This window comes from Pteronotus mesoamericanus, unplaced genomic scaffold (genome assembly GCF_021234165.1).
Source record: "Pteronotus mesoamericanus isolate MK-2021 breed Mesoamerican mustached bat unplaced genomic scaffold, CSHL_Meso_final contig_24, whole genome shotgun sequence".
Taxonomy (NCBI): domain Eukaryota; kingdom Metazoa; phylum Chordata; class Mammalia; order Chiroptera; family Mormoopidae; genus Pteronotus; species Pteronotus mesoamericanus.
The window spans coordinates 28,197,020-28,210,135 of NW_026555100.1; the positions used below are offsets into that span (position 1 = coordinate 28,197,020).

Sequence of the window (13,116 nt, forward strand, 5' to 3'; positions counted from 1 at the left end):
CTCAGGATCTCACCGTATTTATAGAAATCAAGTGGCTTGACTTGAGGTGGTGAACAATACAATATACAGATGATGTAGTATAGAACTGTACACCTGTAACCTATATAATTTCATTAACCAATAAATTCAATAAAAAAGTAAAAGGGAGGGAGGGAGGGAGGAAGGAAGGAACTTTTAGATACAAATAACCCCTAAGGAAACAGCCACAGCCACCCAGGGAAAGCAATCAACTTTGTTACTTTGTTAGAATTAAGAGAAGTGGGTAAGGAAGCATGTATAGTTTGAAAAACCACATTTGAATACAGTTACTGCTTTTACAATATAAACCACAGAAGTAAAGCTCAAAAAAAAAAAAAAAATTCATTGTGCTTGGCAAAAGGAAGTGAAGCTGCATTGAGGAATTTGGGGGTGGGGAGGTGGGGCAGGGAGAGATGGTGTAAATATTTTTTATTTTACTTTATTTTATTTTATTTTTAAGATTTTGGCAAAAGCTTTATTTACTTACAATAAGTCCAATTAACAAATTATTCATACTTGAAGGTAGAATATTTTAACAAATTAATATTTTTTTAAATAGTAAGATACATTATAGATCACTGTTGAAAGCCCATTTTAGCTCAAAAAAGTATGAAATAAAAAAACAAAATTGGTATTCTATGAAATAACCTCTTAAATTTAAAGAAAACTCTTATTTGTCAAAATAAATAAATTTTTTAAAAAGTCAATAGGACTACCTATTTTCTCCCTTTTGTAGAAAAATGATTTAAACAAATGCACAAGTATGTAAAATTCTCTAACCAAGACAAGACTTGATATACTTATCAACGCAAATCAAATCTGATAAAATTCCAAGCCAAAATACATCAAAGTTACTCCTACTCTGGTTCTAATATTGGTTTAAAACCCAGAAGCTCCATTTCAAGAAAACAAAGTGAAACATAAAGTCCGTGTAATTCCTTCTGTGGTAAATTTATAAAGATTGATTCTAAATCAAATCTCTTCTCCTACAAATCATTTAGCCATCTTTGCCTATTCCATGGCACCACGAGGAACGAAAAGACAAGAGACCAAACTCAATCCAGTCTGTCTAGCTATCATTAGCATTGCTGGTAAAAGGCCTACTGAGAACAACTCTGTACTTGACAATGTCTGTTTGGGGTAACTTTTATGGATTTAATCTCTCCTCAGTCCCAATTTCCAGAGATAATTAATCAAAAGCTAGTTGTACTCAAATTCAACTCCTATAAAAAGATAACTGATGTCTACATCATCAGCTCTCAACTCCTAAACCTCCCTATGAGATTTGAGGTTATCCTCTAAGACTTGACTTGGGTTAAGTCAAAATAAAAAGAGGGCCTATTAGAAAAAGAATAGTATGAAAAAGTGGACGGCTTTTAGAAAAAGAGGAGCTCTCCTACCAGATGCAGCCTCCCTGTCCTACCTCCCGCCCCCAAAAAATAAGTGCATGGAGAAATTCCAGAAAGTCTATTCTTCCTTTACCTACAAAACTGACCTCATCTTTCAGTGCCTCTTCATTTTTTAAAAAAGAAACAAACTTCATAATGGCAAAAAATAAACCTTATTATTAAAATCTTCCATTTGTGAAGGAGCCTGTGTAAACTTAAAATCCTCTCATTAAAAACTCACACACACACAATTTAGGGGTTTCACAGTCCTCCTTGAACTGTCAAGGTTAAAAATCCTCGCTCTAGCCTAGAGGATCATGTGCTTCTCAATAACCCTATCTTCTCCTTCAGGAACGGGAACCACCCAAACATCACATCTGCCATGTAAAGAGCAGTAAAATGAAGGCTCCAACTGCACCTGATGTTTTAAACTACCTCTGTCAAATGATGGTTCTGACATTTCTCAGCAATGCTCAAAGGATTTGTTTCATTTCCTTGACCACTCAAACTGGGTGTCATCCAAAGCCCTCTCTTTTTCCTTTCTTCTTTTCTTTTTTAACTGAGCCTGGAAGCTTATGGCCAAATCAGTGTATAAGTGAAGGATAAATGTTCGCCTGAGGAAATGAGCCCCCAATGAACACTCACCCTCACCACCCCTTTCCAACTCAAGATGTTCAGGACACTGTCAACCGATGTGGCCGGATCAGAAAGCAAGAATAGAATAAGGACACTCCATTCAACCTTTTTGTCTGGGGCACTTCCTGGGGTTTTCATTGGCATTTAACACCAAGACACAAAGCTCATTTTTCATTAAAGTTGCAAGACTTTCACTTTGCCCAGTTTCAAATGGTGTAATTGATCTGCATTGTCTTCTTAAATAACCCCACTGAAGGACACTGCAGCTTTAAATATTTCAGTGCTAGCTAGCAAATAGACTCCATTGCAATATGGCTCTGAAGGTCGTGTCCTATTGTCTCTTTCTTCTGGAAAAAAAAATTTCTAAGTCTTTCTTCTAGGTAACATAGGAAGGGTTACCCCCAGAATTTCCACTCGTCCATCTCGGTCCCAGAAAGAGTTCGGATGGCTATTGGAATCTCACTCATAACTGTCCTGGCAGGGGCAATATGCTGATTGCTATTAATGATGCCAGCACCTTAGCAAGACATAAACACTTGTGTTCACAGTAGTTTAATTGAGCGTATGCAACTGTCTGAAATAGCACCACTCAGGAGCTGTTAACCTCTTCAAGAGTAGGGCCAGGGTGGTTTAGGAGTGGACGGCTTTCCGCCGGCACCCTGAGCCCGGAATTGCATAACCTGAAATGTGTAGATACTTAAAATGACAGGAATCTCATCCTACTCATCCTGGGACAATGAAGGCATCTTGACGCACCTTGCGGCTTTCCTTGTCAAAGAAGGTAAAAATAAGAAACACAAGCATGGTGAAGGAAAAGGCAAAAGAAAAAAGCCCTTTTCTATCTTGTCAGGGTGCATAAATACGCATCTTTGAGCAGTCACAATGTTTCCCCCGCCCCGGTACACGGGAGTGGTATATAGCCCCAGTGAACTGGAGGCTTTGGAAGGGGGGCATCGTCCTTTTTTTAAAGAACAAAATGATGAGATGATTAAAAGAACGGGAAGAAGGGGCAAAGGAAGCGGGGTAGGAGGACGGCGTGTACAGGTGCATTGGAGCATTACCTGAAATGGCAACAGATTGTTACCATTATCGGTCCGGAAAGCGTTATCCTCCATCCAGGACTTGGAGGTGAGCGGGGCTGCGCGGGGGAACTTGGGCGGCGCGATCACATTGCTGGAGAAGGGCTTTTTGAGTGGCGAAATAGGGTTGAGCGGTGAAGGCACCCCGACGCCCACACCCACGCCCACGCCGACAGCCCGGCGAGGGTCCCGGCCCGCCTGCAGGCCGCCCCAGGGGTTGGAAGGCGCACTCCAGGCAGCGTTCACGCTCTGGTGCGTGTTCCAGCTGGACGAGGCGGACGAGGCAGCAGCGGCGGCCGCGGCGGCCACTGCAGCCGAGGACGAGGACGGCTTGCTGGTCATGATGGGCTGGTGGCCGTAAGCCGCGGGGGCGCTCCTCTGCGCATAGGGCGCCTGGCTGGGGCTGGCTGGCGAGCGACGCTGCTGCGGGGGCTGCGCCTGCGGGGGCTGCGCCGGCTGCGCGGGCTGCGGTGCAGGCGGAGGCGGCTGCTGGTGGTGCTGGGTCTGCGCCAGGCCAATCTGCGGGGAGAAGGTGCCTCCGAAGACCGGGTTGACGTGGTGCGGGAAGTTCTGGAAAAGCATGGTCCCATTGACTGGGGTGATCCCCTGGAAGAAGCTGTCCTCCACCGCATTCGTGGTGCCCGTGGACCAGGTGCTGCCGAAGGACGGCGATAGCGATGCGCCCGGCGCCCCGGGATCCTGCGGCGGCGGCTGCTGCTGAGGGGGCTGGTGGAAACTCAAGCCCGGCAGGAGCGGCGATTCCATCTGCATCTTGTCAGGGCCGTTGGGGGCCGGCGGGGCCGCGGCAGGACTAAGGGCCGGCACGGCGCTGCTGTCCTCCGGCTTCGGGGTCTCTGAGGAGAGGGGCGTGGACGGGGTTTCGGCTGCGCTGGGCTCGGACTGGGGCTGCTGCTGCTGCTGCTGCTGCCGCTGCTGCTGCTGCTGGGGCTGGGGCTGGGTTTTGCTTTTGTCCATCAGTAAATCATCCTGCATGGTTTGCGCAGCTGAAATGGGAAAAAAGAGAGACGCGTTATTGTCAATGTGATCGTTAATGCCCCTCGCTGTAGCGGGTGGGTGTTTTACTTGCGAAAATCCAGTGCCTCTGCTACTAGCCAATTGCAATGCAAATCCATAATCTCCCATTTAGAAGAACAGGTCGGGTTGGGGTGGGAAGGCTCGCGCAAGGTCTCTAAAAATACTGTGAGAGCTTCTTCACCCTTTCTGATGTCTTGGTTCCTTTCCTGTATTAGTGGGAGATGTGCTTATAAGACAGAAAGACAGCAATTTCGCCACGTCTCTTTTCCCTTCACCGGAACTAAGAGCGTTCACCCTGCAATGAGAAACTGATTCTGGTTCCTGTTTTTTCCCAAGCACCACCCTCCCCTCGTTATTTGCATACGTCAATAAATACTGCTGCGTCCTTCAGCAAGGTTAAAAAGACACCGCACACGACCCTTTCTCCCCCCTTCTCAGTTCTGGCACTTTAAAGAAACAGCAGTCTTATCCCTCTTGATTAGCAAACTGCCTTCTAGCGTCGATAATTGTTTCATTTAGCAGCAGCGAACCACAAGGGAGGAAATCCTTGGCATTTGTTAGGAGGAGGACTCAGCTGCACAATCATTCTCTGGCCTCCCAGTAGCCGCAGCTACTCCATTTTGTTAGGAGACAGAAAAAGACCCACCGTTTTTAAAGAGGTAAAAATCTACTGAAACGTTTCCAAGTGTTTGCTGCCTGTTACTCTCTAAGGATTGGGATTTTTCTGTCTCCAATTCTGCCGCACAAGAGATTTTTGGCATCTCAGTGGTTCAGGTCTCAACAGGAGCCTGAGAATTTCTCTGCAGACTGGAGAAATGTTCTGGCTGCATTTGAGGTCAGAGAGAGAGAGAGAGAGAGGAAGAGAAAGAGGAAGACAGAGAGAGGGAGAGAGACTGACAGACGCTGAGTGTGAGATGGGGCGTGGCTTTAAAAAGAAATCCTTCTAAAAAAATAGGGAAAAAAGTAAAAGAAATCCTTCTGAGATTTAAGTAGGAAGTCAAGATAATTCTGGAGTTGCCAGATTTTCATTTTTAAATCCTCCTGCTGCTGCCTTGGTCACAAGACTTCAGCAAATTTAGAATGCTTTCTTATCACTAGTATTAGCAGTGAAAGATCACGGTTTGAAGACCCTGGAATTACCATATGCTAGCAAAAGTGTTAAAAATAGAAGAGCACAAAGTCCCAAATTCTCATACATTGTAATTAGAGTACATTGCCATCACTGCTTCATTTAGCCATATAAGGAGTGTATGGCATTTTCCATTTCACACAGGACTATATTCATCTCTGCGTACTGCCTGTTTTCTCATTCACAAATGAAAATAGTAATCAGTCAATACCAGATTTCCATACACATAGTTACCAATGACTTATCCCTTAAAATGTTACTTGTATTAAGTATATTAATATTATAGTGCTGAGACCCCTGAAAACAAATACTTTGAAATGTTAAAGCATATGACCAAACATATAATTATTTTTAGATGATGATTCAGTATAATTGCAACAAACTTATTAATATATTTAATGCAGTTACTTGATTCAGATACAGAGAAGCATCTTTCTCAGGACACCTGTGAAAAGGCATTCAAATACACACAAGGTCTGTCTTTGGACATCCTCATAAAAACAACTGTTGTAAAATAAATGTATTGAAAAACAGTGGTGCTAGTGCTCTTAACTATTAAGCAAAATTATGTCAGACTGAGAAATAGGATTAAAAGTAGTTCTATTTTATTAAAGACTATATTTTAAATGGTTGTGTCTAATCATGGAATTGTACAGTGTAAACTAATATTGTGCATCAACTATAATTTTAAAAGAAAAAAGAAAAAATGGTTAATCTTTCATTTTAAAGTTTCATACATAGACAAAATAGTGGACTCAAGGAAATGCTTCACAGCTACCTTACTCTCTTTTCTACTTTCTTCCTTATCTCCCCCACCAAAAAAATAAAAATAAAAAACTCCAACCCAATATGACATACATCGTAAATTGCCCTCCCCTACCAATAAAATCTACTTAAGCCTGATTTTATGTCCTCAGTTTCCTTGGTCTAAAACAACACTTTGATCAGTACTGAAAAATATGACACAAAGATGAAAGTGAAGCTGGGATTCACAGCACAAAGTTCTGCTGCTGCCAAAGGAAATGGTGATAGAAAGACATTTTCATACTTGGTTCAAGCAGTGCTGCAGTAAACCATTATAATCTGAGATTTCAGATGCTTCCAGGGGGCTAGAATTAGCTTTACAATAGCCGTATCATCATGGCTGAAATATACATTTGATTCTAATTTCAGTATCATTCAGCTTTTCCGATGCTTGTATAAATGCTTTTTGTTAATGCCTTCAGTGTAAGCTACATGCTCTTGGTGGAAAAAATAATCCTGTACTATAGCAAAAAAGCCAAAAGTAAGCTGGACTCAGAATATTTTCTAAAGGCTATAATTAATATTAATATATTTATGAATTTTAAAATTTTTATCATACCATGAACACCCATTTCTATTCTCAACACTCCTTAAAGATATAAATTTCACTTTCTGCATAAATTCACTCTGTCAAGGTCAAGACCCATCTTTAACAAATAAGACTCTTTAAACAAAAGGTAAGCAATAGGTTAAGATAATATTTATAAAGTTAATATGCACCGTCTTTCAGTCACTGTTTGTATAGTTTGTTTGTTTGGGTTGGGGTTTTTTTGTTTGTTTGTTTTCTTTTTTCTTTTTTCTTATTTACAGCAAAGTCAGAGAAATAGATATCTCCTTCCCCTCCCCCCACCACACACACAATAGATCTTCCTTTACATGCAATCACCCAATCTCAAGTAACAAATCCTTAATAGCAGTTACCTTTGAGTGTCCAGTTTTTAAGGATCGATAAAATTTAAAAGTGTACAGTATTTATTTTCTTCTTTCAGGTTGATTATGTGACCGCTCTGGCAAAAGCACTTTGACAACTGTAAGAAGAGAGGGCATGCGCGAACAGGGAACTGTGGGGACTGAAGTCCTTCACAAGGTACTCTGCCTGACTTAAGCACGTTCGCTAGCAAAGGAGGAAGCCTTGTAAATACGGATTCCAAGGGGAAGAGGTTGTACCCGGTTTACATCATATCTTCCTAACCAATCTAAATCATGAGTTCTTGAAATGAAAAAGAGGAAAAATAAAATGGTTTATCTAGTTGATTTAAAAAGCCAGGTTGAAAGAGAAACTGTATTGTAGGGCTCAAAATAAATAAACCCAGCAGAGCTACCTTAAATGGTATTAGAATGGTAATGACTGGATAGCCAGCAATAGGAACGAGACCAGGCAAAAGAGATTGGGGTGAGGAGGAATAAGAGAAGGGCAAAGATAAATACTTAAAATTTGACCATATGTAAAAGATAACGCTGTACTATAGCAAAAAATTTTAATATTACAGAATGAAAAATACCTTCATATTAAATGTATTACTAATCTTGGAGGTCAAGTAAAAGTGTCAGTCACAAATTAGTTTACTTTGGCATTTATTAATCCATTTCATCCTAAGTGCAGGTCTACAAATGCTTTGTACAATGAAGAAAAATAACAACTCTGGCTCTTACTCTTGAGAAATGATAATAAAAAATTAGCACTGCTCATACTTAATGTAATTTTATTGTATTTGAAAATAAACTAATTTCTACTCTTCCTTCCTTAAAATGAGCACTTAAATCTAAAACAAAAATGACTCAAACATAAATACCAAGTATAAATAAAGACCAAGCAAACAATAAATTATAGGAGCCCCCTCACAAAAGGACTTCTCTACTAAAATCCTGTTTTTTATTTAACCAGAAAAGCAGCATTTTCTGAAATTTTGTCTCCAGGCTACACAGCTTAACCATATACTCCCTTTGAATAGTCATGGAAAATTATAAAAACAGAGATCGCAGAGATAGCTCCCTGAAATACACATGGGTCAAACACATCTTTCTAGGCTTCCTTCCATTCCTTCCTTCTCTACTTCCATCTGTAGCACAATGCTTGTAAGTCCTGGGTAGTTAGTGGTTGCTCCATATATGTCTGCTTAATGACAAAGTGAATGATTGAATGAAATTTAGTTTTTAAGCCCTGGCTGGTGTGGCTTGACTGGCTGGAGCATCATGCCATGCACCGAAGGGTTGAGGGTACAATCCCTGGTCAGAGCACATACCTAGGTTGTGGGTTTGATCTCTGGTTAGGGCACTTATGAGAGACAACAGATCAATGTTTTGTTCTCACATCCATCCATCTACCTACCTACCTACCTACCTACCTATCTCTCTCTCTCCCCCCCTCCCTCTCTCTCCCTCCTCTCTTAAAATCAGTAGGTGTTTTTTAAAAAAGTTTTTTTAGAGAAACACAGGCCCTGATTAGTGTGGCTCAGTGAGTTGGGTGTCATCCTGCAAACCAAAAGGTCACTGGTTCAATTCCAGGTCAGGTCACATGCCTGGGTTGCAGGCCAGGTCCCTGTTTGGGGGCGTGTGAGAGGCAACCAATTGATGCACGTCAATGTTTCTCTCCCTCTCTTTCTCCCTCCCTCCCCCTCTCTCTAAAATAAATAAATAAATAAATAAATAAATAAAATCTTTTAAACATAAGAAAAAAGGATTACAGTTTTTGATTATCTAAAACAGCCAAGATTTGAGTAGGTATTAAATTATTCTCCATTTAGAGGTGCAATTACTTTTTCATCAGCTGCAATAATAAATATGAAGGAGGCTGGTATAAAATGGAAAACCATCTTGGCCCTTATGTTCAGCAGTGTGAAGATAACTTGATTATCATCATGAAATAACATTCACTAGACACTGACTAAAGAACTTTGTTCCCATCTAAGAATTTACAATATAATAAAGATACACACCCAACCCCTCCACAGAAACTGCATCATTAAGTTCACAGTAGCCACTAAGAGCTAAGTCCAAAAGATGTTCAGTCAGGCTTTACCCTGCTTGACTTTGCAGCAACTTTGACATAACTGACCACACCTTCTGGGTATACCTTCTTCCCCTGACTTCTTTCATGTTGTCCTTTCTTGATTTTCTTACATTTGGGATCTTTCTCTGGCTCTCAGTCTTCTTTGCTAAACTGACTTTAAATAGTGAGTTCCTCAGGACCCTACCCTGGGCCCTCTTCTCATCTCACTTCTCTGTGAATGACTTTCCCAACTATAAGAAAAGGACCAGGCTATCTTGCTGACAACTATATTCCCAACATCTATCGCTATGCCTAGCACATAATAAATAGGTATTAAATAAACATTTGTTGAATTAAAATTACATTTACATGCAAGGGCCAAGAATGCCAAGGCAATCTAGGTGGCAAAAAATAAATAAATCTACAAGACTTACACTATCAGATATCAAGACCTACTATAAAGCTACAGTAATTAGACTGTGTAGCTATTGGCACAAGGATAAGAAAATAGACAAATAGAACAAAATAAAAGGTCCAGACACATCCACGTATATGTGGTCACCACATTTATGAAAACAGTAGCACTGCAGTACTGGAAGCATGGTCTTTTCAATAAAGGTTACTGCAGTCAACTTAATATCCATATGGCAAAAAAAGAGACCTTCACCCTTGCCACACCATACACAGAAATCAGTTCAGATGGATTGTAGATCAAAATGTAAAAGGCAAACAATAAAGCCTTTAAAAGAACATAAGAGAACCCTGGTTGGGTAGCTCAGTTGGTTAGAGTGTCGTCCTGATACACCAAGGTTGTGGGTTCAATCCCTGGTCAGGGCATGTACAAGAGTCAATAAATGAATGCATAATTAAGTGGAACAATTAATTAATGTTTCTTTCTCCCCCCCAAAAATCAATTTTAAAAAAGAGCATTGAATATTTTCATCACATCAGAGTAGGCAACAATTTCTTTAACAGGTCACAAAAACAATAACCATAAAGGAAAAAATTAATAAACTAAACTAAAAACAATTGTTCACCAAAATCCATAATTAGAGTGAAAATTCACATAGTGGGAGAAATATATGCAATATGTATATTTTTCAAAAAAAAACTTGTAATCAGAATATACAAAGGATCCTTCCAAATAACAGGAGACAGCCTTAAAAAAAATGGGCAAGGGACTTCAACAAAAGATATCTAAAGAGCTAAAAACCATATAAAAAGATACTTTACATAACTAATCATCAGAGAAATACAAAATAAAACCAGAATAACTAAAATTGGAAAAGACGGACAATACCACACATTAGCAAGGATTTGGGAACAACTTATTTTCAAACTCTGCTGGTGGAACCACAAATTAGTATATTAAAAACTATATTGCAGGATCTTCTAAAGCAAACATTCACATGCCTCATGACCCAGTAATTCCACATCTAGACCTACACCCAATAGAAATGCAAGTATGTTCACCAAAAGACGTGTTCAAAGTTCATTATTCATAATAGCCCAAACATGAGAACAACACAAATGACCATCTAGAATAGAATGCATAAGTAAATTTGTGATAGATTTATATAATGCAATATCATAAGGCAAAAATAATGAATAGACTCAAACTCTATAGAACATAGTTGAATTGCATGAATATAAAGCAGAGTGAAAGAATACGTACTATAAGGTTCAATTTACATAAAATTCTAATAAAACTAATTTACCAGATTTAGAAGTCACCATAGTGGTTACCTTTGCAGGAAAATAATGACTGGTAGGGGACATAAAAGGGGATTGCAATGATGCCGATGATAAAGTGATATACTGCTTCTTGAACTGGATGCTGTTACACAGGTGTGTTAACTTTGGAAATTTAGAAAACTTAATACAAGTAATGCACTTCCCTGCATTTTTGTTATACTCCCATTAAATTTATAATGTACATATTTGTAAAGGTTAACTATCTTCTGTAAGGAAGAGGAGCCTTAGATCTGGATCACCTAAGCTAGAGAAATAAACGGAGGGCTCCCTATGTGCCAGGCCTGTGCTAGAGCTATTAAATGCAAAGATCAAGTAAGTCCCTTGACTTCAAAGCCCTCGAAGATTGGAGGGAGGGGAATAATTTCAGTCAACTATGGCAAATCAGATATCCCCTAGGTCACCTAGAAAGATTTCAGATTACAAAAGTCTAAAATAATTTACAAGCAGAAAGACTACATCCTCTGAGTGAGGACTTGTTAAGCAATTCTAAATCAGACTAAGTTTGAGAACAAAACAAGAGAAAGGAAGGAAGAAAGGGAGCAAAAAGGGAGCCAGGTGAGCCAGGTGGTGTTTTTTATGTTTCTTGCCTCTCTGGACATTAATTTTGAGTTCATTCATTCAACAATTGTATGAAAGTCCTCCTAGCCAAAAAGTAGTGATTCCAAAACTTCGCCTTACTTTTTCATTGACCTTGTCTCTAACTTCTAAGAGAAAACTGAGGCCATTTGGCAACAATGTCCTCAATTTCTCAGCAGCCTACCACCAAGTTCCCCTTACAAAGTTATTTGTATCCCCATTCCTATTTCTTTTCTTCCCATCTCAGAGGAAGCTGAGTTCCCATACAGGTCCACAATTAAGCCCTCCATCTGCAGTCTAAAGCTCATTCCATTTAGTTTCCTTGAGACCTAGGTCATTAATTATTTCCAACGTTCTCCTTTCCATTCCAGATAGGCTGTTTGAAAGAAATCTCTAAATTCTAATTCTACCTTCTCACTTCCAGTTAACTACCAAACTTGCTGCATCTGGCTTCTGCCTCTGTCATCCTGCTAAAATTCCTATTGCTACTGATCTTACTGAAGTTACCAATGACCAACTGACACTTTTCAGTTAATTTTATTTGCCATTCATCCTTCATAAAACACTTGTAGTAAAGCAGATTTCTAAGACTGTCCTCCAAGATTTCAGGCTGGAAGGAAAACAGTAACCTTAGTCCTATAATTGCAATTCTGTCAACAAGAGTAAGCTTGAAATGGATTTGATACCCTAAACAGAGAACCTACTTATGCTGTACCAGACTTCTTACCCACAGAACTGTAATTTAATAAATGCGTGTTGTTTCAAGCAATTAAGCTTGTGGTAATTTGTTACACAGCAGTAGAAAACATAACAGGATTCCATTTTCTTTGAAGACACTGCTTTCCTGGCTCTTCACTTCTAAAGTTTCTTCTCAGTCTCCTGGCCCCTAAATATAGCTTCTCCCAGGGTTCTCTTAATTCTACACTCTCCCTGGGCAATGTTATGTTCATGAGCCAGGAAATTAAGTTCATCGCTATCTAGGTTACCAGATCAAATCTTTTTGCTAAGCTCCAAACCACTATATAACTAATAACTTCTCTATCTGAGGGCCCTACAGCACCTCTTCTCTCACAAATGTGCTTCTGTCTTTATTCCTGGTTTACTTATCTTTATCCTATTTAATAGCACCACCATCCATTTAGTCACTCAAGTTAGGAATCTCAACATGATTTTGTCCCTTCCCTTCTCCCTCACTGAGGGACAAATCCAACTGGTCACTAAAACTTATTAATTCTGCCTCCCAAATTTCTGCTTGACATCCCCTCCTCTTCATTCACAGCCAGTATAATACTTCACCTAAATTATGGCAGTAATATCCTAATGTCTCCCATCTAGTACCCTTCCAAATGTGGCCTCCACACTAAAGCCTGAGTAATCACTGAAAAAGTTTTTTACCATATTATACTCCTTCCTAAAACTTAGAAAAAGATTATTTATTGATTTGAGAGAGAGAGGAAGGGAGGGAGGGGGAAAAGAGAAAAAGAGAGAAAAACATCAACTTGTTTTTCCACTTATTTATGCATTCATTAGCTGATTCTTGTCTGTGCCCTGACTGGAGAGGGAACCTGCCACCGTGGTACACAGCAACAACACTCTACCCCGCGGAGCTGCCCGGCCAGGGCTTCCTACAACTCTTAATAACCTTCCCCTTATCAAAAGGCTAAAACACAAACTTAATCTCCTATTCTTCTTCCCAACTATACCAAA

The 13,116-nt window shown here is 39.9% G+C and overlaps 1 protein-coding gene across 7 annotated transcripts in view; it reads right to left on the reverse strand.

Moving 5' to 3' along the window:
- CPEB3 (cytoplasmic polyadenylation element binding protein 3) overlaps window positions 1-13,116 on the reverse strand; it is a 172,268-nt gene that overhangs the window by 142,883 nt on the left and 16,269 nt on the right. For 4 of the 7 annotated variants that reach the window (XM_054572857.1, XM_054572856.1, XM_054572855.1 and 1 more), the window contains exons 1-2: window positions 7,011-7,168; window positions 3,104-4,125 (exon numbers count right to left, since the gene is read on the reverse strand). In XM_054572857.1, the coding sequence (XP_054428832.1) occupies window positions 3,104-4,114 (1,011 nt within the window). In that variant the 5' untranslated portion in view covers window positions 4,115-4,125; window positions 7,011-7,168. Of the gene's footprint in view, window positions 1-3,103; window positions 4,126-4,337; window positions 4,453-7,010; window positions 7,169-13,116 lie in introns of those variants that run through there. The other 3 variants (XM_054572852.1, XM_054572854.1, XM_054572853.1) reach the window with 2 other exon arrangements.